The sequence below is a fragment of the Puma concolor genome, chromosome D1, assembly GCF_028749965.1.
Source record: "Puma concolor isolate L17-30 chromosome D1, mPumCon1.1.hap2, whole genome shotgun sequence".
Taxonomy (NCBI): Eukaryota; Metazoa; Chordata; class Mammalia; order Carnivora; family Felidae; genus Puma; species Puma concolor.
Window position 1 is genome coordinate 94,269,269 of NC_141676.1, and position 26,151 is coordinate 94,295,419.

General features: G+C 42.7%; 1 protein-coding gene across 1 annotated transcript; it reads right to left on the bottom strand.

Moving 5' to 3' along the window:
* Positions 1-6,915: 6,915 nt before the first annotated feature.
* Positions 6,916-20,217, bottom strand: EI24 (EI24 autophagy associated transmembrane protein). Its single transcript, XM_025928066.2, has 11 exons — positions 20,044-20,217; positions 17,282-17,392; positions 13,909-14,054; positions 12,966-13,026; positions 12,074-12,140; positions 11,391-11,515; positions 10,952-11,071; positions 10,487-10,598; positions 9,705-9,816; positions 9,234-9,308; positions 6,916-8,059 (listed from the first exon to the last, which is right to left on the bottom strand). Exons 2-11 carry the CDS (start codon positions 17,321-17,323, stop codon positions 7,897-7,899), a joined length of 1,023 nt encoding a protein of 340 aa, XP_025783851.1. The 5' UTR covers positions 17,324-17,392; positions 20,044-20,217; the 3' UTR covers positions 6,916-7,896.
* Between the last annotated feature and the right edge of the window lie 5,934 nt (positions 20,218-26,151).

The window sequence follows — 26,151 nt, forward strand, 5'->3', positions numbered from 1 at the left end:
TTTCCAGGAGATTGTAGAAATTGACCGTCCCCAAACATAAGGTTAGAGAAGAGGAGGGAAGAACATTCTACCTATTTTAAATAAACACTCAAACGCTTTCTCGTCCAGACCGTTATATCTTGTACGGGATTTGTCCGACAGTTCGTTCAAGAGCTGTTTTTGACAGCGATAGACGAGAGAGCCCTGCCGATTTCTCGAGGCGTATCCTTTTCTTAAGCCCCCGACTTCGTGAACGAGCATGCCTAGCCCTAAAAGGATCGTGGGGGTTAAATTGGCAGACTCTCCATTGCCAGGCTAGTAAGTCAACCACCGCCGCAGGGGCAATCCTTGCAAGCAGTAGACAAGCTTTTTCCGGAGACCCAGCACGCAGCCTTGCTGTGCTTTGTCGGCTCACCCCTAACCACTTGTCTCTTTTCCCCCTTAACCGCCCTCCCCCCTGCGGGGGGGGGGGGGGGGAAGAAATGCTGAGGTAGGTGAGGGCTGGGGAGAGGGAGAAGGGCGAAGTTCAGCAGCCAATCCCGTCCCCTCTCAGACACGCGTGTGTACACACACCCACACACTGCAGTGGGCAAAAGCTACACCAAAGAAAACGGGAGCGTCGGTAACTTCTAAGTGCCGATGCCACCACGCACTTCTCTTCCTATTTACGCTGTGAATGCAAACCACCAAAGAAACTGAAAGCATATTTAAATCAGTGCTTCAAAATCATGGGTACTTTTCACAATTCACATGACCAAGCTGACCCTGGGCCGTTATGATTCAACAGCTCTGGGGGTTTTTTTGGTTTTTTTTTTGTTTTTGTTTTTGTTTTTTTTTTTGCTTTTTTACAATGTGTTCACTGTAATTTTGCTAAAGCAAGGAAACTAAAGCTGAACCTGAAGGAATTGCAGAACTTCCAGTAAATGCTTCTTCAAAACAAGAGCTGATTTTTTTTCTTGTCAAAAAAGAAAAAGGAATTAAAAATAGATTCCTTTGAAGTAAAAAAAAAAAAAAACTGTTTCAAGAACATAAAATCTTGGTTTTTCATTAATTTTTAAAAAATTGTTGAACATGTATGTTTCTTAAAGGGAATCTCATAAGTTTCCAGGTGGTAAAATTAAGTCAATTTTTTTCCAAAGTCAAAGTATACTACTCAAGAACAAAGTTCAAAATTTAAGCCTATTGTTAGGATGATTCTTTATTGCCAATTGATAGGGAAAGTCTTCTCTGTAAGTAAAATCAAGGTCGGGACAGCAGTCATGGGGGAAATTATAGTTATTGTAAACCCAGATATGATACATAAATTCAGCATATTAATTAATCCTCCTTCCTCCTGCTTTATTGAACCAAAAGTTTTGAGTTGGTTCTTTCAGAAACACTATTTTTACTATTTCATCAATTGCTTAGAATAAAGCTAGATTTTGCTTGCTTTGTAGGAGTCAGTTCATTCCTGTGAAGCTCTTGGTCTTTCCTGAAGTGTCTACTTAACATCTTTTACCTCATTGATCAAAAGAACACATGCCTTCATCTCATCTGAGGCACACAAGAGTAACAGTAGCTATTTTTTTCTTCAAGATGTTCTCCCCAGAATCTACCTTTCCAGGTGTGCTGCAAAAGCTACATTACCAAGATTTCTTCCTAATGCACCTATTTCACTGTTTCACATTGTTTGGTTGGGTATTTTGTTTTGTTTCCGTTACTCATCTATTTCTTGGATTTTTCCCTTTGATAGATTTTCAAGTAATTTTTTCAAGAAAGCAAAGTGGAAAGCAAACAATGCCTTTGTTTTGCCCTTAATAACACAGTTAGAATTATGGAAACAAAATTGGGACTCACCCATCCCTTATACACGACCACACACAAAGCACCCTTTTAAGGCATTTTATCTTCTGTCGTCTAGAGTTGTTCTTAAGAAGCCTAATGCCCATGTCAATCACAATCCTCTGCAAGTAACCTATTTTTCTCTTTGATGAATGGCTTTTCCTTAAAGATCCCATCTATGTGTTTTTCTTTCATTTTTGCTGCTTTACTTTTTGCAGGAACTTTTTATCCGAAAACTCCAATTTTGTCATCAGTCCAGGAAATTTTCTTTGGTTGTATTCTTGCCCCTTGTTCCTGTTCTCATTTTCTGAAGGTGCTATTTAAATGAATGCCAGACCTCCTGATTTTTGGACATTTGCATGATTCTTAACTTTTTCCATGTCTTGATCATTCTGCTCTATGTTCTGAGAACTTTCCTTAATTTTATCTTTCAGTTCTCTAATTTAGGCTCCTCAGTGTCACTTTTTAAAATCATTTATTTTTTAATCCTGATAAATGTAGTCTTTCATCCCCATCTCCTATTTCGCCCACCCACCCCTCCCCTCCCCTCTGGTAACCACGTTCGTTCTCTATTGTTAAGAGTCTGTTTCTTGGTTTGTCTTTTTTTCCTTCGCTCGTTTCTTTCTTGGTATGTCTTTTTTTCCTTTGCTCGTTTCTTAAATTCCACGAGTGAAATCATATAGTATATCTTTCTCTGACTTCTTTCACTTAGTATCATATTCTCTAGCTCCATCCATTGTCATTGCAAATGGCAACATTTCTTTTTATGGCTGAGTAATACTCCACTATATACACACACACACCACTTCTTCTTTATCCATTCACCTATCAAAGGACACTTGGGCTGCTTCCATAGTTTGGCTAATGTAAATAATGCTGCAATAAACACAAGGGTGCATGTATCCCTTTGAATTAGTATCTTTGTATTCTCTGGGTAAATAGCCAGTAGTGCAACTACTGCATTGTAGGATAATTTTTTAAAAATTTTTTGAGGGTGCTCCATGCTGTTTTCCACTCCCACCCACAGTGCACAAGGGTTTCTTTTTCTCTACATCCTCGCCAACACTTGTCTCTTATTTTAGCTATTCTGACAGGTGTGAGGTGGTATCTCATCATAGTTTTGATATGTATTTCCCTGATGATGACTGATGTTGAGCATCTTTTCATGTGTCTATTAGCCATCTGGATGTGTTCTTTGGAGAAACGTCTGTTCATATTTTCTCAGTGTAACTTTTTTTTTTTTTTATGAAATTTATTGTCAAATTGGTTTCCATACAACACCCAGTGCTCATCCCAAAAGGTGCCCTCCTCAATACCCATCACCCACCCTCTCCTCCCTCCCACCCCCCATCAACCCTCAGTTTGCTCTCAGTTCTCAACAGTCTCTTATGCTTTGGCTCTCTCCCACTCTAACCTCTTTTTTTTTTTTTTTCCTTCCCCTCCCCCATGGGTTCCTGTTAAGTTTCTCAGGATCCACATAAGAGTGAAACCATATGGTATCTGTCTTTCTCTGTATGGCTTATTTCACTTAGCATCACACTCTCCACTTCCATCCACGTTGCTACAAAAGGCCATATTTCATTTTTTCTCATTGCCATGTAGTATTCCATAGTGTATATAAACCACAATTTCTTTATCCATTCATCAGTTGATGGACATTTAGGCTCTTTCCATAATTTGGCTATTGTTGAGAGTGCTGCTATGAACATTGGGGTACAAGTGCCCCTATGCATCAGTACTCCTGTGTCCCTTGGATAAATTCCTAGCAGTGCTATTGCTGGGTCATAGGGTAGGTCTATTTTTAATTTTCTGAGGAACCTCCACACTGCTTTCCAGAGCGGCTGCACCAATTTGCATTCCCACCAACAGTGCAAGAGGGTTCCCGTTTCTCCACATCCTCTCCAGCATCTATAGTCTCCTGATTTGTTCATTTTGGCCACTCTGACTGGCGTGAGGTGATATCTGAGTGTGGTTTTGATTTGTATTTCCCTGATAAGGAGCGACGCTGAACATCTTTTCATGTGCCTGTTGGCCATCCGGATGTCTTCCTCAGAGAAGTGTCTATTCATGTTTTCTGCCCATTTCTTCACTGGGTTATTTGCTTTTCGGGTGTGGAGTTTGGTGAGCTCTTTATAGATTTTGGATACTAGCCCTTTGTGCGATATGTCATTTGCAAATATCTTTTCCCATTCCGTTGGTTGCCTTTTAGTTTTGTTGGTTGTTTCCTTTGCTGTGCAGAAGCTTTTTATCTTCATAAGGTCCCAGTAATTCACTTTTGCTTTTAATTCCCTTGCCTTTGGGGATGTGTCGAGTAAGAGATTGCTACGGCTGAGGTCAGAGAGGTTTTTTCCTGCTTTCTCCTCTAAGGTTTTGATGGTTTCCTGTCTCACATTCAGGTCCTTTATCCATTTTGAGTTTATTTTTGTGAATGGTGTGAGAAAGTGGTCTAGTTTCAACCTTCTGCATGTTGCTGTCCAGTTCTCCCAGCACCATTTGTTAAAGAGACTGTCTTTTTTCCATTGGATGTTCTTTCCTGCTTTGTCAAAGATTAGTTGGCCATACGTTTGTGGGTCTAGTTCTGGGGTTTCTATTCTATTCCATTGGTCTATGTGTCTGTTTTTGTGCCATCTCTGTGTAACTTTTATAAGCCATCTCATTTTCACAATTGCTTTAATGTCTAAGAACTTTCCTATTTCACCCCCTTTTCATAAGTAAGTGTTCTTACTTTATGGATGCCAAGTTCCCAAATTTCTATGAAAGTAGTTATTAGAATTTTTAAAGTTACCTTTTGTTCTGGAATTAACTTTCCTCCAGGTCCATGTGGTCTTTTATTTATTTTGAGAGAGAAAGCATGAGTGGGGGAGATATAGAGAGGAGTGAGAATCCCAAGCAGGCTCTGCACTGTCAAGAGCAGAGCCTGACACAGGGCTCAAACTCACAAACTGCAAGATCACGACCTGAGCCGAAGTCAGAGCTTAACTGACTGAGCCACCCAGACGTCCCCAGGTCCAGGTGGTCTTACGTGTATTTTGGGAAAGCTCCAGAGAGGCTTCTGATGCTGATCCAGAACTATTTATATTCTCCATGGGTCTGAAAGCACTACAAAACATTTAAATTTGAAATCAGAGAATGAATACAAGAATGGGAGGCTGAGTGTACAGCCTAACCTCTCATCCCACTGAGATTCTCTGAAATCCAGTGTTTTTTCCAGCTTTGAGACCTATGGAAAGTAGCAGCTATTTGAACATGTTATTTTTAAAATTTTGATCACTTGTCACTCTCTTTCATAGCACTGTTGTCCAAGAGGACAGTAATCATCTTTCTGGATCATCCTTGAATCCCCAGTACTTTGCACAGTGCCCAACAGAGAAGGCAGTCAAATGTTACATGATGAAGTCATCCATTGGCTCTATGGACTCTCTATGGACTCCAAAATATTTCAGTGACGCATGGCTCTCATTATTTAAAAGGCAGAAGTTACACTGTAGTCAGCTTCCTTTTAACTTCTGTGGGTCATTATAGCATAGGGGGAATGTAAATGGGGAAGGAGGGAAATTCCATTGTACTACTGAGCTGATAGCCTTTACGAGAACGGTCTGGATAGAGGTAAACACATGAACGTAGAAGCTGAATGTACTACTGTTATCAGAAAATGTAAGTGGAGAGAAACTGAATAGACAGTGAACAACTACAGTTGCCTTTTTTATTCCCACAGTTGTTATTCTTTTAAGGTGGTTCAAAAACCTCCAACCACTGGCTGTCCTCTTCTCAATCCCGCTTCAACTTTCTCTTGGCCCCTTCCTAAGTGCAGAGCAATTAAGTAGGAATGTGAATCTGTCCATTTAAAACTTTCCAACCAATTTAAAAACATCCTGAGGTCTGAAGTGTCCACTTTCTAATTCTTCAAGCTGCTACAATGGGTGACTAAGCGCTAGATGGGGTACAAGGGTAGTGTGTTGAAGCACAAATACCTGTCAAAGTCATGATGCCTATTCCTAAAAAGAACTTTTGTGAACAGGAATCCTTAGATCCTCCTGGTTGCATGGTTAAAACTCAAGCTCTCTCATGTTTAGCAATGTGATCTCCCTTACTTTGTTACTGTTCATCTGCCTCAAATTGCCATTCGGAACTTGGCAAAAACACAGCCTAATCTCCCTTCAATTCTAATTTGCTAACCACTGCCCTCAGGTCTCCCCCTAATGAAAATGTATGAAAAGTTCATACTGCTTTTGCGTGCATCTCATTTGAGACTGTGGCCAGATTTCTGTTATAGATATGTCTAATCTATCATTTGTGCAGGCCTGGCCTCTCAGTTACACTAATAAAACTGTGGATTCCTCACTTCCATCTTTAAGCATCTTCTATAGCCAGTCACAGTGCTGGATAAGCATCACTTCATCCACTTAACCTCCCACCCTTCCAAACTAAGACCAGCTTAGTTGTACAAACACAAATTTCAGGCAGCAAAGATGCGGCCACTTAAATAACGATGCCAATTGTAAAAATTTAATCTTAAATAAGGTAATTGCTGATGAAATATGAAGATCTTTATCAAACCACCCCCACAGCAACCTGGAAGTATTTCTCTGCAATACTACTGTCAAATGACCAAAGATATCACAGATGAATATTGGAAGGAAACCTTATTTTAACTATGTCATTTACATTTTCTTGTGCACAATCTGGTAACAACACCCACTTCCAAGATGCCCATTATTTTAAAACCTTCTATACTTTGAACTTGCTTTTATGTCTCTCAGCAATGAATTTTACATCCTTACTGTCTTGTATGTAATAAACGTTTCTGTGAAGCAAATGTCTAACCTCTTGCCAAATGCAAACGTTCAATACACTGAAACCTAAAAGCCTCTCCCACCCTTCCTGAATATGCAGGAGACATAGATACATACAGACTTTAAAATAAACAATTCCCAATTCTTTCACAAGATGTAAACATGATTATAATCACACACTCCGCACTTTCTTAGGGAACATTTTTTAGGACTAATCTCTCAAAACCACAACCAAATTATCCAAGGCAAAGTCGTGTGTTCCACTTAACCTTTTTTAACGTTTCACAAGGTGATGACTGTTGAAAATCCAACCATTACACACTTGTGGGAAACCAGCTCACGTTTAATTGTGACATTTTAAAATAGGACAAGTGTTTTGACATCTGCCCCCCTCCCCCATATTTAGTCTCTAAAATGACAGGAAAACACCAACCAATAACAGGCTTAATGGGTTTAATAAATTTACCCCTTCAGTTCCTATCTGCAGCACCCAGGATTCCTTTGAAATTCCAGACAGACCCGGCAGCGGCCAGCAGCACACTTCGGACCTCCAGAGTTAAAAGTGCATGTTCTCTGAGCATTCGGTGTTGTGTGGCACTTGTCCGAAACTGGTACTTCCCTACAGCTGGGGAACTTTCTGTGTACCAGTGGAAAAAAACTTTTCCCCTTCAAGGGGAAGAAAATCACTCCTCAAGACCCAGCAGATCTGGCTGTGAGGTCTTTCCTCCTGTCCCATCTCTTCGGGCTTGTTTTTTTTGCAGTGGAGCAAGAGAGACCAAAATCTAACCTGAGTTACAAGAAACAAGACAGTGATGGCTATAAAGGGAGTGACCCGGAGCAAATGAGATGCTCCTTCGCCTCCCACATCCAATATATGTGCTTCACAGAAAAACAACAAAAAAGTAACAGGTCCACAAAATACAACAGCTAGAATTACAAAATCCATTCATCCAGAGGGTGGTGGAAGGCAGGAAGAAGGGGAGTTGGGAGGGTAAATGGCACAGGGAGAAAAAAAAGTATTCAAATCAGTCCAGGCACGGGGGCTGGCAAGTGCTAGAAAAGAGCTGCAGAAAAACCTGTGGTCCATTCAGACCCACCGATGTTAGAAATCCACATACTGGTGTCAGGAAGATTCTGCCTTATGCGCACCAGAGACAAAAATCCCAATTCCTCAGAGAGAAGGGAGTATGCAGCGGGCCCTTGGCAGAGCGGGTCCTGCCTTCTCTGGCAGAGGAGGTGACAAGGAAAGGAGCTCCTACAGCCCCCTTCTGATCCCGCCCATCCCCTCTGGGTGGCAGGCGACTCAGTGGCCTGCAGCAGCCTTCAGTTTGGCAGGAGACGGATGCGGTGAAGGGAATTTCTCGGCAGAGGTTGAGCTACTCAGGGCAGACTGCAGGTAGACCGTCTTGTGGAAAAGTCTGTTGCTTAGGAAAACCACCAAGGAGAAGAGGCGCAACTGGAAAAGGCTGAAAGGCAAGAGACCCGACTTGTTAGATCCCCAGCTGCTCAAACTTCGTGTTTTCACTACTTGACAGCTTATTTTTAAACTTAAAAATTTAGGTTAAACATTTTTATTTTTTTTATTTTTTTTTTTTTTTTCAACATTTGTTTATTTGTGTGACAGAGAGAAACAGAGCATGAACGGGGGAGGGGCAGAGAGAGAGGGAGACACAGAATCGGAAACAGGCTCCAGGCTCCGAGCCATCAGCCCAGAGCCCGACGCGGGGCTCAAACTCACGGACCGCGAGATCGTGACCTGGCTGAAGTCGGATGCTTAACCGACTGCGCCACCCAGGCGCCCCAGGTTAAACATTTTTAAATGACATAGGGGGAAATAGGAGAACTGAAATTCGATCAAGGAAGGACAGACACTAGACACATGGGTTAACAGGCAGCAACCAAAGAATGCACTGGGTCTGATGCGGTCATGAGTACGACAGAATCACCACTGGGAGTGTCAGGCTTCGAGGAAATAAAGTTACATTTCAGGTTAATTCTGATTTGAGGAGTACTTGTCTATGGCTGACTTCAGAGTATAAACATCAAGCCATGTCTGAAGACATCAAATACTACATGTGCTCCATTTTCAAGAGTTTCAGGGGACAGCCAATTACAGAGCCTGCAATTACAGTGAGCAAGAGTGAGCCAACACCCAAAGCAGATCTGAAATGTTTAATACATGTATCCTCACTGACTTCAGCAAAACTGATCAAAGATTAAACTTTTTTTTTTAAACTTCAGGAGTGCTATTATTATTGCTGAAGATTCATAGTACTTTTACTATCAATAAACTCATGTAGCCAGATCACATAGCCCACTATAAAAAGTTGGCCATTTTTACAAAAATGGACTTACCCATAGGTGTTTACAAGTGCCTTATGTTCAGTGAACTGTTAAATTTTAAGAATATGTGTAATTCTTTGTAATGTAATGTGCATATATGCCTGGGAAAAATTGGCGAATCCATTCCACAAGTGTTTTTCTCTCATCATAGTGTGTATTAATGTTTTCCTACAATGTAAGAGGCTATTTTTTAAAAACTCTCATTCCTATAATTGTGATGTTATAGCCCTGATTCTTTACACAGACAGATAGCTTACATTAGTTACTACATTTTAGCCAACACTGGCTAATACTTACTATGCTTTGCCAGGGGTCTTTGCTTCATTGGCGCTGATAATGAATAGAGGAAAGAGGATGGAGAAGAGGCAGCCACTGTAAACAGAAGGGAAATAGTCACCTTCATGACAGCCAAGACTTTGGAAGGGATATTAGAAGCCCAAAGTTCCCTTGCCTCCAGAGCTAACATCATGGCTTGATGAAATCTTAATGTTTCAAACATCTCCAAAATTTTTTTTTTCCTAAGCACCAGCTACTTTTAACACTGCTCCAGGAGGCAACATAAAAGAGTATGTATGGCATATAGAATCATGCAGGCTAGATTTTAATGCTGACAAACATCTGACTATCTGTCAAGGAGAAAAAGTCTACAGACCTGACAGCCAAGTAAGAATGGAAAATGCCTACCACAGGAGCAGGTATACGGAAGGTGCTCCCTACAATGAGTCTTTATTTTTACTAGTCCCCATCAAGTCCCTCAGGTCAAATTACCTGATAATATATGAGGACTGCATTGCTGTGAGGAAAGCCAAGGGCAAACCAAATCCAAAGTAGTAAGGCCAATTCCTTTCTATGTTTGACAACCGCTGATGCATTTCAATTCCTAAAACAAGAGAGCTGATACAATTAGATCGCTTATTTCCTTTTAGTCAAATGACTACGTAGGCAAATTATTTGAGGTCTCAATTTTAGGTACAGATCTGTCATGTAGAACAGTTAAAAAAAAGCATACAAATTGGAATTGTTTGAATATGGAAAGGCTTCTGTGCAAAGCTTTTCAGTTCAACAATCACAATTTCAAAGCTGCTAAGAATCATGAATTACCTCATCAGCATCCTTTGTCATGATGAGTCCTGAACAAAGGTATCAAATAAAAGGGCAGCCATTCTCTAGAAATCAATTAACCTCTTCCAAACATGGGACACCCAGACAAATATGCCAAGGTCTTTTAAAACATCCCCAAAAGAATATGAAAGCACTGACATCAAATAATTTCTCTAATTCAGAATAATGCACGCTCTTTTATGCTATCGCATGGCTCAGTCAGAGCTACATCAAATTAAGCGGCATAAAGACAATGTTACATTGCCATATCATCCAGCATCAAAGTTAAGGGTTAAAACCCCTTAAGTGAAAATTCTCTCTTGCCAAAGAGGCTACTTCCTTCCAAAGATGGTTTGCCAATGGCCTAAGTATTGAACAGTTTAAGAAGTCTGCTTTGCAGCACTTCTGGACTGGACATCCTACTTCCGAGTTTCTTTACACAGACTCACCTTTATTGAACCAACGATATTCAAAGCAGTACAGTGAGTAGAGAAGGGACATATGCAGAAGACTAACCAGTTGACCAACAAGGTGGATGGGAAAGAGACTCACAAACATCCCCTGAAGAACAAATATGGAGAATCTTAATTCCAACACTTCAGAGAACTAACACTATTCACCTGCCACTGAGTCCTCCCCCTCTGCCTAGATAGCCTCACAGATGCTCCGTAAGGGTCTCAACAGCAGGAGAGTGGACAATGCCCATGAGCAAGGAAGAGCTGGTAAGTTCGTGTTGCTTATCATTTTAGGATTTTTAAATTCTCTATTTGTTTCTGTGAAAAAATTATTTAAAAAGCATTACCTCCCATAAAGCTTATCTGCCCCCGTATAAATGCAACACCCTGTCTTTGTGAAGCTCCCTCTGGTGAATCCTTTTTCAAAATTTGCCCATGTACCCAGAAGGCCAGTCTCACCTGGATGAGGAAAAGAGCCTGCAGCAAAAGGTTGAAGAGCATGTCAGCAATTATTTTGCTGACACTAGGGAATGGGTGAGGCTTCCTCCCTGACACCTCAAATGCTAGGTCGGCTATGTCCTGTAACAGAGAAAGCAGCTCACCAAAACATGAATAAGACGGCTTCACTATCCATTCCCAAAGCTAAGGCCACTGATCTACCATTAGATCCGCCAGGTGAGAAAAGCCCCCGGACATCTGGCCATGAGATGCTTTTGCGACTGCGACAATAATTCCATTTTTTTTTTTACAAGAGCACAAAAATCACCACTGGCTGCATGACCGACAAAGGTTAAGGCTACGAAATCGTTCCTGCATGGCCACCACTCACAGGATAAAACCTGCCACCCACCAACCCATCATGCGGCAGCACCCAGACTCCATTCTCTCCTGGACCTACCTGAAACCAAATGGCATTGACAACTTTGCTAAGCACAAACAGAGGAAGTACCCAAAGAGCACTGAAAATGGACGTAAGGAAGAATTCCAGCCACGACCAAACATCTCCATGTAGTGATGGATCACCTAAGAAAGGGGAAAAGAGAGTTGTCACTGTAACTGGAGAAATGAAAAACAAAAAAGACCGAATATGGAACCCCCTAGTTGGTGACTATTCTCCCTCACCACACACACACACACACACACACACCCTGTGTTTCTTTCCAGCACACGACCATGACTACTTCAGATAGTTTTCCTCTTCGTAGACACATCAAATTCTAGCCACAGCTCTCATTGGAGTAGTCCTAGATATGTGCTGCTTACCTTGAGACAGACCCGCTTACCGGGTGCTGACTGACACATCACAGACCTTTGACAGTACACAGTATAAAGGAAACTACCTGGGTTTAAATCCCAGCTCGGCCCCTTACTAATAGTTTAACCTCGGGTAACTAACTTCCATTTTCTCATCCACGAAAATGATGTTGGTAACAGTACCCACTCAAAGGGTTGTTGACAGGCTTGAGCTAAAAACAGCTAAAGCTCCTGGAACAGGGAAGTGTTCGGTAAACTGAGGGAGACAGGGACAATCCCTTGTACCTCTGCCCCAGGCACGCAGCACACAGCAATGCATATACTTACCAATAATTTGGGCTGTTACTGACTGGAGTACAGGAATAAACACTCGATAAAACAAGAGGAGACTTAACTAAAGGAAAGAATAAAGTAAACATTAAAAGCTCTTCTTTAAAAAGAGTTCCAAGTTTCAGTGTCATTTTCCAGATGGAGGTGCCTTTTCAAGGAGCCCTGAAGAGGCACCAAAACTGGACCCGTTTCTACAGCCTAGTCCTTCTCTAAGGTACAAACCTGACATTGCTTGTAAAAACAGAGGGTCTTAGGGACACAGACAAACATTTTAAATAATATTCAGACCAAAATACAGGCACATACTAAATACATAGTAATATTTTATTAAGCAAACATCCGAAAACATCTGTGAAATGTTTGGATTAAGACAAGTTGGATTACATGGAATTCCAAGTCCAAAAAAAAAAAAAATCTCACTACCCGTTCTTCAAAGTACTCAAATTTCGCTTAAGCCCGTGTTGGCTCTCAGTTAACTCTAGGCAACATTTTCTGGTGTGGGTTTTCAATAGTCATCAATTCTAGTAGAATGATAAGACCAGGTGCAAGGATAACCTTGCTCTTGTCCTTCTGCCTTTCCCTTCTGATAGCTGCTCTTCTCCAAAATGCCCCATGTCAAGAGAAACTGTTACCGCTAACATTAAAACTTGTGAATGAGTCGTTTTTTAAAAATAAAGTGTATATTCAGGGCTATCCCTGACATTTACATACAAGGGTTGAGTGGAAATAAAATCATTGCAGATGCACAGATTCCCAGTTATGGTTTAAGCATGTATCAGTAGGTGAAATCTACTTGTCTCAGTTTCAAGAAAAGAATTGAAAGCTATTAAGAGAGCAACAATCTGAAGATGCTTGTAAGGCACCTGGCATTTGAGGAAAAAGAACTCACCCAGAATACTCCACCATTCCAAGCGCAGCACTGGAAAATTCTACTAACGATACGCGGCTCACTGGAAAAGACCACATGCATTCAGCTAATATGGCACACAGGCCATTTCCAAATCATCATTCACTCACTCACTCACCATTACCTTTTGTTGGTTACCATTATTTTTCCAGCACCTACTGTTCTCTCAATGTTCTCCCAGTGTCAATAAGAAATGGTTAAAAATATTTCTTAGGGGCTCCTGAGTGGCTCAGTTGGTCAGGCGGTTAAATGTCCGACTTCGACTCAGGTCATGATCTCATGGTTCCTGAGTTCAGGCCCTGCGTTGGGCTCAGCACAGAGCCTGCTTCGGAGATCTGTCTCCCTCTTGCTCTGCCCCTCCTCAACTCGCCTGGGAGCGCTCTCTCCTGTGCACTCTCTCCCCCTCTGTCTCAAAAATACATGAACATTAAAGAAAAATATTTCTAGGAAAACAGATTCTTGTAATTATTATTTGCAGTTCTCTATTCACCATTCTGTCTTTTTAAAACACCATGACATTATTTTTTAAATGTCAGTTTATATAAATCTCTGCATTCTTTTTTTTTAATTTCTTAAAAGATTGATTGATTGATTGATGGGGGGGGAGACGGCTGGATCCCTCGACCCTGAGATCACAACCTGAGCCAAACTGAAGAGTCAGAAACAACCAACTGAGCCACCCAGGTGCCCCAAAACACCATGACATTCTGAACAAGCATTATTAGTAGACCCTAGTTTAATTTAATGTGGGGAAAAAAAAAAAAGAGTCACCCGTAACATTTTTTTTGGAAAAAAGTACAAAAAACAAAGGGGGTACTGAAACTCTAAGTGACTATATAAGGTCTTCATTCTACACTAAGGACCAGCCACTTTCTGAAGCGCCCTCCCCCTCAGATATTTTCTGACATCAGCCCCCGCTGCTTACCTCTCTTGCTTCCTTTCTATACTTTGGGCTCTCCTCTGTGCCAGGACACTGCTTGCCCTTCTTCGACGCTGCTCCTCTCTCTTTTGCTGAATCCGAGCATCGAGCTTTGAGATGGTACAAATTCCCCAGATGGAGTCTTTGATTCCCTGTATTAAAGAGGGAGGAATACACATCAGGAGACTTTCCAAAATTACATAAAGTGAAATAACAGTGGAAACTATTGAAATTTCTCTGCTACATGGCTTAAGGGAGACTTAATCTTTTGATATAATTCAAAATTTATAGGAGTTCTAAGAATAGAACTTCCAAATATCCTTTCTCCAGCTTTGCAAAGTAATAATAAATGTGGTAAATTATTTACACATATGCATTTTTCCTATATCAGAATGTGTATTTCTAAGAATGATATTCTTCCATATAAACACAAGTTACCAATTCAAGAAATTTAATACCGAAATACTTGAATCTACATTCTATATTCCAGTTTCTCCATTTGTCCCAATAATGCCCTCTAGGGCATGTTTACCTTTCACCGTGTCAGAAATCAGTTCAGAATCATATACTACCTTTAGCTGTCATGGCTCTTTAGCCTCTTTCAATCAGAAACAGCTCTTCAGCCTGTCTTTCTTTTTGAAATACAGAGGCCAGTTATTTCATGCTATTCTCTCAATTCAGGTCCACTCACAATTAGACCCAGGTTGCCCCTTTTGGGGCAGGAATATCACAGAAGTGCTGATGTGCCCTTCCTGGTATTACATCCAGAGACACATGACATCTGTCTGCCCTTGCGAGTCATTTTAATTTTACATACTCAGTCAAGGGGTTGTCCAGCTTTTCTCCACTATATGGTTGCAAACTTTTCATCTTGCAATTAATCAGCTATGGGTGGGCAGACAGGGCTGAGACCAGGCAAGTATCCTGCTCAAGTTCTCTGCCCTAGATTTAGTACCCACTGACAATTCTTGCTCAAACCAAGCTTGAAGAACATGGTTGCAAAACAGTGGCTTTCCAATCCCTCTACACTTAAGACTACAGAGCCCAGTATTGCCCTCCCTTATATTCTTTCAGTATTAATCAAATGCCTCTAGTATGTCCTCTATCCTGTGCTAAACTCTAGTGATACTGAGGACAAATTAAACACTGGTCTCTAGAATGACCACAGATGGAGAAAGACACAAAGAAATCATTACTATAAAATGTGAACAGCTGCAGGATAAGAGCATGCCACATAAGACAGAGATAATATGGCGGTAGAGCTGGAGAAAAAAATGTCCTTAAAGAGTGTATGAAGGGGGAGAAGGTTAAGTCTATTAAGACAGTGACAGAAGCTCTCGCCAACCATATTGGAAGAGCTCCAATAGCAGAAAATTTTGTTAGTGCTACAACCTCCAGAATTGCCTATCACCCAGCCCCCAAAACTACACTCATTCATCCATCCATTCACCCACACATTAAGCATCTTCAGTGAGCTAGACATTGGTCATATAAAAATGCTCAATAAATGTATAATTTAGCAGGAAGAGTATACAACCAAAAAACGACAAAAAAAAAGTTTAAAATATGTGTCCCAAAAAGTTTATTTCCAGGGTAGAATGGTAGCACTGGGGTATTCAACCTCACAAAGAATAGGAAGAAAAAAGACATTCTGGAAGCAAAAGCCAATCTGGACTCAAAAATGGCATTTTTACCTATTGTTATTAGCTAAAACAAACTTTAGATATAACTCCCAGGATACATAAAAATGGGAATGGGCACATGATTATGTACTAACCACTGATAGCATAAATTGCCAGTGTGCACCTGATCTTACTAGTCTTATTTTGCTTTTAACTTCTAAATCTTCCACAAATTGTTTAAATATTTAAGGTAGTTAAGTTTAAATGGCTGAGGGCCTTGTATGTGCTAGAACAATGACAAGATCCCCACCTCTGAGATGTTTACAGTCTACTGGGGCAGACAAACATTAAACAGTACATTGTAGACCTGATTCAGGGTTGGAATTTTACAGCACAAGAATGGCAAGATGAGGAGGTATAGGTATTAAAAGTAGATCTCATTGCATGAAGTCTCTTTGACCCTTCTGAGATACTCCAATTCCCCCTCTTTTACTCTAAAATGTAATGAACTTTTAAGCACTCCCATTGAGCAAGGACCGCCCCCATGCCCCCCCCCCCCCCCCCACAATTGAATGGACCTCTCTCTTGCTCCCAGGAATACAGCTACATGGGCTACAACCAGGGCATTAAGTCTCAGACATCCACTATGATGGAATTGTGTGCTATTGGTTAATTTGGGTTATTAAGTCCTAAACAGATCTTTATGGAACATTTTCCTAGAGTATCATCTGCACCATGTAGAATGGGGAGAAAATAGGTTCTGTAATGCAAATATGAATAGAGTAGGTAATAGTATTATATCAATGTTCATTGTTTAATTTTGACCAGTGGACCAAGGTTACATAACATAACATTAGGGGAAGCTGGTGAAGGATATAGGGCAACTCTTTGTACTATCCTGCAACTTTTGTGTAAGTCTAAAATTATTCCAAAATAAGAAGTTTTTTTTTTTTAATATAAGTATCAGTATACTTTTTTTTGAGAGAGAGGGCAGAAGTGAGGGAGGGGCAGAGAGAGAGATAATCCCATGAGGGGCAGAGAAAGAGAGGGGGGGAGAGGGGGGGAGAGTGGGGGCAGGGAGGGAGGGAGGGAGGGAGGGAGGGAGAGAGAGAGAGAGGGAGGGAGGGAGGGAGGGAGGGAGGGAGAGAAAGGAGGCTCACCCGAAGCAGGGTTCATGCTCACCTGATGCAGGGCTCGAGCTCATGAATGTGAGATCATAACCTGAGCCAAAGTCAGATGGTTAACGACTGAGCCACCCAGGCGCCCCCAAAATAAAAAGCTTTTCATTTCTTTATTTTAATGGTTATTCATTTTTTGAGAGAGAGAGAGCACAAGTGGAGGAAGGACAGAGAGAGAGGGAGACACAGAATCCCAAGCAGGCTCTAGGCTCTGAGCTGTCACTACAGGGCCCAACACAGGGCTCAAGCTCATGAGCCATGAGATTATGACTTGAGCCGAAGTTGGACGATCAATTGACTTGAGTCCCCCAGGCACCCCCACTAAAAATCTTTCTAAAGAAAAGGCTCTGGAGCCAAACTGACCAAGGTTCCAATACTAGAGACATGCACTAGATAGGTCTCTCAAGCTTCTGGAAGATGCAGGACAATACTTACTGTCCTGAGTAGTATGGATGAGAATGAAAACCTGCATGTGAAGAACCCAACAAATAAAATAAAAATTCCCAAAAAAACCCTAAAGGATTTCCTAGTCGGTTTCTGTAGCAAAAAGATCAAGAGATTCCTCGATGACATACTCACCCTGGCAAGGTCCTGGAGAAAGGTTTTGACACTGTCAGCCATCTCTTCACCACCCAAACTACTAACTACACAGGAGAGAGAAGCGTCTCAAAATCTTTCATCATGAAGGACCTGGAAACAGATGGAAAATAATGGGGCAACAAACAGTTATCTTACAGGTAAGTTACCTCACGTACATTTCTACACAATGTTTTCCATGTATTTACATCTCTACTCAGAGTGCAGCAGATTCCAGCACTCCCGTAGATACTAACAGTGAACTAAGTAAAGATACACCTGCAACAGCTGAAACCTGAAATCAATACAATTTTTTTCACGTTTATTTTGAGAGATAAAGTAACCACATGAGCAGGGGAGGGGCAGAGAGGGAGAGAGGAAAAGAAGGAGAGAGAGAATTCCAAGAAGGCTCCACGCTCAGTGTGGAGCTGGATGTGGGGTCGATGTCACAATCGACCGGGGACCCAGGCGACCGAAGCAATACAAATTTTAAATTACTTCCCACTCTTTCACTTTTATATGGGGTAAATGTGCTCTTGGACCAGGCCTCCTTAGGCCTTGAAGTCCCTAACTATCCCTCCTACACTTCCCAAATACTTGAGGATTTGATGAGTGATAATTACATTTCAGTATCCTCCTAAGCGATTATTTATGCTTGATGTATAACCTCAAACACCTGAATGAAAACACAAGAGCAAAATCAAAGTTCTAGCAAGAATTACTAAATACTATAATTCATGCACAGGATCCTCTGGTATACAAGTGAGCTTAAGGTACAATGTGAAACTGCCCACCTAGACCACCAAATAAGCCTCCCTCTGTTTTCAACTTTAAATATATACATATATATACACACAATTTTTTTTTAACATTTATTTATTGTTGAGAGACAGAGGCAGAGCATGAGCAGGGGAGGGGCAGAGAGAGGGAGACACAGAATCCAAAGCAGGCTCCAGGCTCTGAGCTGTCAGCACAGAGCCCGACAGGGGCTCGAACCCACAAACCGGGAGATCATGACCTGAGCCGAAGTCGGATGCTCAACTGACTGAGCCACACAGGCGCCCCTATACACACAATTTTAATATGCACGCAAGAAACGGTGGACTATAAACTGAGCCAAAAAAGTTCATGTATATAAACATTCTTTAAAATACTGTAACTTTTTCATTTTATGCATTTCTCAGGTGAATGAGAAATCTAGCTTCAAAAATTATGAGAGACTTTCACAAGCATCTTGTATAAAACTCAACTCTCAAAACACAAGCACATTTTGTCACATATATAACCACTTCAAACTGTACCTTGACCCAACTGGACTAGTGCCACCCAGAACCAGAAGAACAAGGAATATAGTGGTAGGAAGGCAACTTTTACAACACCATATGTACCACCTGCTCCTGAGGTCAAATCCCATTACTTCAGAATAAAGAAGTTTCTAGGGTAAGAAACTTCTGTTAACACTCCCAGTTGAAAACAAAAACACCTCACAGTGACAGGATAACTCGCTGCCAGGTGAATAATAACTGTTCAAGGATGATACCAGTTTGTAAAGACTATCACGGATTCACTCTTAACCAGCTACTTTCTCATCTATAAATTAAGGATCTTAAAATTCTCCATTCGTCTTTTGAATACAAGATATAACATGAAAATGGTAACTTCTATATAAACATAATCCCAATAAACATGAACTAGCTTGGGAATTTAAGGAAGCCAATCACTTAGTCTGGATTTCTCACAGGGCACGAAGCACGGCAGTTCTAGTCCAGCAGAACAGCTGTGTTATCTGAACCGTGGCCATGAACACCTGGTTTCTGCACGTACAAGTGGCAGGTTACCTAGTGGCCAACAGCAGCCTTGGTAGGACAAGTCACTTCAATTCTCTACAGAGACCCTAACAGCCTTCCTTCAGGAATTCTTGGTGATTGTCCGGTTTGACAAAAACTGAAGCATGGAGAAAAACAGAACTTGACACAATTTAAGACCACACAGGAGGAACGTTACAACTGAGCTGGAAGGAATGAAGATGCATCTGGTTCCCATCATTTTTTACAGCTGGAGGAACTGAGTCTCCGAAGTTAAATGGCTTGCTCAAAATCACAGCAACTGAAAGGCTATTACAATCTTCAAAACCCTGGTGTTCAGACCTTCTGTCGGGACTCCTTTTTCCTCAAGCTTTGCAATTAGTTTAACCCGAGCCATCCCATGGACAACTTCTGAACCTAGATCTACAGACGGCCATTAGATTCTCAGCAGTCATTAGAACTTATTAAGCATCTACTGAGGCACATTCCTGTCCTTTCATTTCTAAGCCACCAAGCCCGGAAAGCAGGAACCTGTCCTAGCCCACACCAGGTGCAGAAAGGGTGAGCATCCTCACGTCTCAAGGGGGCTCCACGGATTGCCCCGGGCCCACGGGCTCAGATGCATCTTCGCCTTAGCTCCTTGCCAATTTCGACCGGAAACTAGTCTCCTCCCGCAACCCAGCCGTACACGAGGTGCGGAGCACGCTCACCTCCGGTCACACGCAGAGCTAAACATAGACGCGCCGCACCTGGGGCAGCGTCCCGCGCCCCGGCCCGACCCCGCTCGGGCCCGCACCTTCCTTCCAGGGGTCCCCTCCAGGAGCCCCTGCCCGGAACCCCGCACCTCCGCGCTCGGGGCCTCCCTGTCCTCGCACGCCCTTACCGCCCCTGCCTCGCAAGGCCCCAGCCGCGCGCCCGCTACGCGGCGCCAGGGGCCTGGCTCGGCCACTCTGCACCTACCCGGCCGCTCCGCCGCCCGGCCCCTCGCCCACCGCGTGTCCGCTCGGCTCCTCCTGGCCCCTTCACGCCCGGCCGCCAGCTCCCGCCCGGGCGCTCCCAGGGCCGGGGCCGCTGCGCCCGAACTGGGCATGCCCGGGCCGCACGGGGCCGCTGGGAAGTCGGGCGGGCGCCGAGCCGAGCGGAGACGATCCGAGCCACGCCGCGCCGCCCCGGGTGGCGGGGGCGGGGCCGCAGCGGCGGAGGGGGCGGGGCCAGGCGGGGCGACTGAGCCTGGGAAATGCAGTCCGTGGGCCGGGCCTCGCCCGTCCCGCGCCGCGTGCGAGGAAGCCTAGGACCGCCCGACGCGCTTCCCATACCGCTTTCCTCATCCCGTCCTTCGCGATACCTCATCTTGTTCTTTGCCCTCCCCGGTATACTCCTGCCTGGTTGCTTGTCCTTCTAAAACCCTACGAAACCTAACAACAGAACGAAATAGAGGTCACCTTGGTTTATCTGGTTGGAGATTTTTGTAAGCAAAGGGTACTAAGCAAGATGGGTTTAAGTCAGGATCATCAAGAACAAACAGGACAAGCCGCTATGCAGTTTGGCTGCATTAGGTGTATACTCTGACGGCAAAGTGATGGTTGAGATTAAAAATTTAAAAATAAAGAAATAAAACCTTTTCATCTCCATCCCCACCAGTCCATTTTTACCCCAGGGATGGCCATTCCTTGGGATCCACATTAAGCCTCACCTGCAACCTTTTTCTCTTCTATTCCAAGCCTCTTAAATCTCATTTCCTATTTCTTCTTTTCACTTCCTATTTTCCTTTACCTCTAACTGTGCTTAGAGCTGCTAGTGCTAAGATCACCTATAGAATCAGATTTTTACCACTAGAAGCTATTTAGTGCAACCTCCTATGTGTAGGCTATGAAGCCCAGGTGTCAGGTGACTCACTCAAGGTCCGTGGCAGAGCAAATGCCCAGGACTCCTGACCCTCTCCTCAGTTAAGTGGGCTGGGAGTTGTCGACCTCTCTTCTCCTTGGCCCAACTTCCAGCCCCATGCCAAAATAAGCCTGTTAAAAAATAGTTTGGAGACAAAAAGGAAGCAACTTAAGGACTTGGTGGTTGGATGAAGAGGTAGAGAGAAGGGCACATGAATGCTCCTATGTTTCTAGGTTGGCTAACTTGATGGATAGAAAGGTCATTAACTGACATTGGAAATGCAGGACAGGTAAGAATCATGGAGGAAGACAAATTCAGTTTTACACACGTTGAGTTCCAGGTGCCTGCCATATATACACAAGTGGAAATATTTCAGTAGGCAACTGGATCTGGACCCACGAGAGAGATATGGGTAACAATACAGATCTAGTTGTTGGCATATAGATGATAGTTGAAATGACAGAAGTAGAAGAGATCACCCAAGGAACCACATAGAAATGAAGCAGCATTGGGGCTATTCAGTCCCTGGAGCAGGCGAATCTTGATCTCAGGGCTGTGAATTTGAGCCCCATGTTGGATGTTGAGATTACTTAAAAAATAAAACCTTCAGGGGCACCTGAGTAATTCAGTCAGTTAAACATCCGACTCTTGATTTCGGCTCAGGTCATGATCTCACGGTTCGTGGGTTCAAGCCCGGAATCAGGCTCTGCACTGACAGTGTGGAGCCTGCTTGGGATTCTCTGTCTCCTTCTCTCTCTCTCTCAAAAAGAAACATTAAAAAAAAAAAAAAAAAAAAACCTTTTATAGGAAAGAAAGAAAGAAAGAAAGAGAAAGAAATGCAGCAGCATAAACTGAAGCCATGGGTATAATAGCTTTTAATGACTTCTGTGAGTCTTTCTAGAAAATTATTGAAACTAGGGAAGTTCTTGGGAACTCCTGAACTTGCAAGTGGTGTCAGAAATAAGGGTGCTTTTGTAGACTGTGCTCCCTCTAACTTCACAGTTTACCAAAAGGCATACAGAGGAATATTCATAGCAGCACTATTTCCAACTGCCAAATTCTGGAAACAACCAAAACATGCATCAACAGTAAATGGATTAAAAATGTTAGCATATTTATAAGGCAGAGTACTGTATGAATGAAAATGGATCAATCTTATAAATATTAAATTGGGCAAAAGAAACCAACACAAGAGCACACATACTGTACATTTCTACTTATAGAAAGGCAAAAAACAGGCAAAACTAATCAAGGTGTTAGAAATCATATTAATGGTTACATTTGGGAAGGAAGGGGGAAGGGATATGAGGAGGACATTTGGGTTGCTGGTAATGTTCTATTTATTGATCTGGGCGGGAGTTACATGGATGGGTTCATGTAGAAAACTGAGCTCTGCGCTTAAAATTTGTGCTTTTTCTGTGTATATGTTACACTTCAGTTGAAAAGTTTTCATTAAGAAAAGCTTAAATGTGAAAGAGAAGGGCTCTGTCATCAGGTGACTAGAACTAAAAGAGCCTTTTTTTATTTTTTTAAGTTGGGGGAAAATTGAATATTTTTTTCTAAAAAGAAAGAGCCAAATACAAAGGAAAGTTGAAGAAACCAGAAAGAGAAACTAGAGAAATATTCCTGGAGAGATTTGAGAGAGGATAAAATCAAAAGTTCTTGTGGAACTTTGTCTATTTCTTAGGTATAGAAAATTTGTTAGAGGGGCGCCTGGGTGGCTCAGTCGGTTAAGCAGCCGACTTCGGCTCAGGTCATGATCTCGCGGTCCGTGAGTTCGAGCCCCGTGTCAGGCTCTGTGCTGACAGCTCAGAGCCTGGAGCCTGTTTCAGATTCTGTGTCTCCCTCTCTCTGACCCTCCCCCGTTCATGCTCTGCCTCTCTCTGTCTCAAAAATAAATAAACGTTAAAAAAAAAAAATTAGAAAAAGAAAAAAAAAGAAAATTTGTTAGAAATATACACTTGTTTTTAATGTTTATTTATTTTTGAGAGAGAGAGAGAGAGAGAGAGGGAGAGAGAAAGGCAGGGCGTGAGCAGGGGAGGGGGAGAGAGAGGGGGAGACACAGAATCCGAAGCAGACTCCAGGCTCTGAGCTGTCAGCACAGAGCCCATTGTGCGGCTATGAGATCATGACCTGACCTGAAGTTGGATGCTTAACCTACTGAGCCAGCCAGACGCCCTAGAAATACACATTCTAAAGAGTCACGCCAGAGATTTTGATTCAGTGTATCCGGGACGGAACCCAGAAATAGGCACTTTATACCAGTCCTCCAGGTGTTTGTACTGCAGGAGGTCATAACCCTGAGAAACACTGCCCCGAGGCAGTGAGGGGGTAGAAAGGGCACAATATTGGGGGCCAGATGATTTTTGCACAGTTTTTGATTTACCACTGTACCTTCCATCAGGAGAGTTTTGTATCTTTTGCTTGCTTGCTTTGGTTTTAGTTCCCACAGGTCATATACCATGCAAACCTCTGTGCAACGTTGTTCATTTCTCCAAGCTTCAGATGCCTCATCTGTAATCATAGTATCTACCACAGAGTAATTAAGAATTGAATTAAATTATGTGGAAGGGAGGCTTCTTCTTCTGGCCAACATGTAGCAACAGTCACCCTCCCAACTGAAACAACTACAGAAACAGACAATATACATACACGCAACAATAATTTTCAGATACCGGACATCAGGCAATGTAGGACAATGATCCCCTGAGAGTAGCGGAAACAAGTGAGATGAGCTTACTGTGGGTCCATTTTAGTGCATGGGGGCTGTAACACAGACAGTAGAAATTCAGGTGAACCTAGCATGCTCCCTGAGGGTAGCAGCTGGAGTTGGGGGTCCCACGGGGCACAGGTGGCTAGAGTTCACAGGGCAGAGCTCTAGAGAGGGAAGAGAGCAGAGAGAGGGGTAGAGGCTCCAGTGAGCTGTAGAGAGGCACCTCATGGGTTTTGCGGAGCACACATCAGTGCATCGTATGAGGAAACTACTCAACTGTGAGTAAGAGCCACCCAAAAGGACTAGAGGAAATAATCCCTAAACCTCACAAAAATGTAAGAATACTTTGTGTTCCCACCAGCCAGAAGGGAAAGAACTTGATAATTAAAGGACATAGGGTAGAATAATGCCCAGAAAGACATTGTCTCAGTAGTGGCAAAAGCCAGCCCTTACCAAAGGCTGTACTAGTCCTACCTAACAAACTTTAAAAAAGCCACCCTCATCCTTGACAGAGAGTACCAGTGTTCCAAGTATGTTTACTATATCCCAGAAAAAAGCTCAAACATATGTACATGAGGGGTGCCTGGGTGGCTCAGTCAGCTGAATGTCTGACTCTTGATTCCAGCTCAGGTCACGATCCCAGGGTCATGGGATCGAGCCCTGCATAAGGTTCTACACTGAGCATGGAGCCTGCTTAAGGTTCTCTCTCTCTTTCTCTCTCACTCTCGCACGTGCATACTATCTCTCCCTCTGCCCCTTCCCCAGCTCACTCTCTCTCTCTAAAATAAATAAATAAAAATAATACATACATACATACATAAATGTGTATGAATACAAAAATATCCAACTTTAGGGGCGCCTGGGTGGCTCAGTCGGTTGAGCGTCCGACTTCAGCTCAGGTCACGATCTTGCGGTCCATGAGTTCGAGCCCGGCGTCGGGCTCTGGGCTGATGGCTCAGAGCCTGGAGCCTGTTTCCGATTCTGTGTCTCCCTCTCTCTCTGCCCCTCCCCCGTTCATGCTCTGTCTCTCTCTGTCCCAAATAAATAAATAAACGTTGAAAAAAAAATTAAAAAAAAAAAAATTAAAAAAAAAAAAAAAGTGTACAATTCAATGGCCCTTAGTGTAGTTTGTGGATCTGTCATCAGTCAATTTGAAAACATTTTCACTACGCGCAAAACAACCCCCCTGCCTATTAGCACTCATTCTCCATTTTCCCCAGTACCCACCTCAGCCACCACCACTAGGCAGATCCAGATGCACTTTCTGTCTCTAATATAGATTTACCTATTCTCTTTGCCTGTTTTGGGAGAGAAAATTTTTCCTCTACCAAGTTAGGTTCCGTAATGGGGGCCTTTGAATTAGCAATAGACAGATGAACAGAAGAAAAGCTTATTTTATAGGCATGTTGGACCATTCAGCTCAAGAGGCTCTCTGAACAGCTAGAGATTGGGGTTTATATATCAATTTAATAGAGGAAAGAAAGGGGGCGACAAAGGGTTTCTATGGGAAGAACAAAAGGTTTGGTGGGGTTTCTTTGTTTGTTCTCAGGAAAGACAAATGGGCTTTTAGGGAAGCAAGGGGAAAGTATGACAGTTTGTAATAAAGTTGGTTTATGCCATTTATCTTCCCCATGTGAGAGACCCATCTTCTTCCTGGAAGCGAAGTACCCTGAGGGTGTTTATGACGGTTTCAGGCTTGAAAGACTTTTTTTTTTTTTTTTAATATTTTTTTTAACGTTTTTTTATTTATTTTTGGGACAGAGAGAGACAGAGCATGAACGGGGGAGGGGCAGAGAGAGAGGGAGACACAGAACCGGAAGCAGGCTCCGGGCTCTGAGCCATCAGCCCAGAGCCCGACGCGGGGCTCGAACTCGCGGACCGCGAGATCGTGACCTGAGCTGAAGTCGGACGCTTAACCGACTGAGCCACCCAGGCGCCCCAAGACTTTTTTTTTTTTAGTTATATAAGGGAGCCTCTGAAAAGGCTTCTTCCTGTTTCTGCTGTATATCAAAGTCTTCCGTTTAAAATAATCTTTAAATGGGCTCTGAGGTCTTGAAGTGGGTCTCCATAACTATGCTGTTTCCTGTGAATGGAATCATACAAGAAGTGATCCTCTGTGATTTTTTTTTCCATTTAGCAAAATGTTTTTAGGTCCATCCATGTTGTAGCAAAGAAAGTATTTAATTTCTTTTTATTGCCAAATAATGTGAATCAAAGAATTGTCACCTACAAGCCATCTATTAATGCTTTCCACTGAAGGGTGGATGGCAAATTCATGTAATGTACAATCGAGCTATTTGCTTGGGCAGCAGAGCCCAGGACTGTCCCAGTCAAGTAATGCCAATCAATAGAGTGAAATTACACTCTTGTGATTGTAGATGGGAAGGGAAGGTTTTGGTTCTCAGTGCTCAGGCCAAGTATGGGAGTAGAGGGTTTTGGTTCTCAGTACCTAGCTCATAGGAATAATGCAA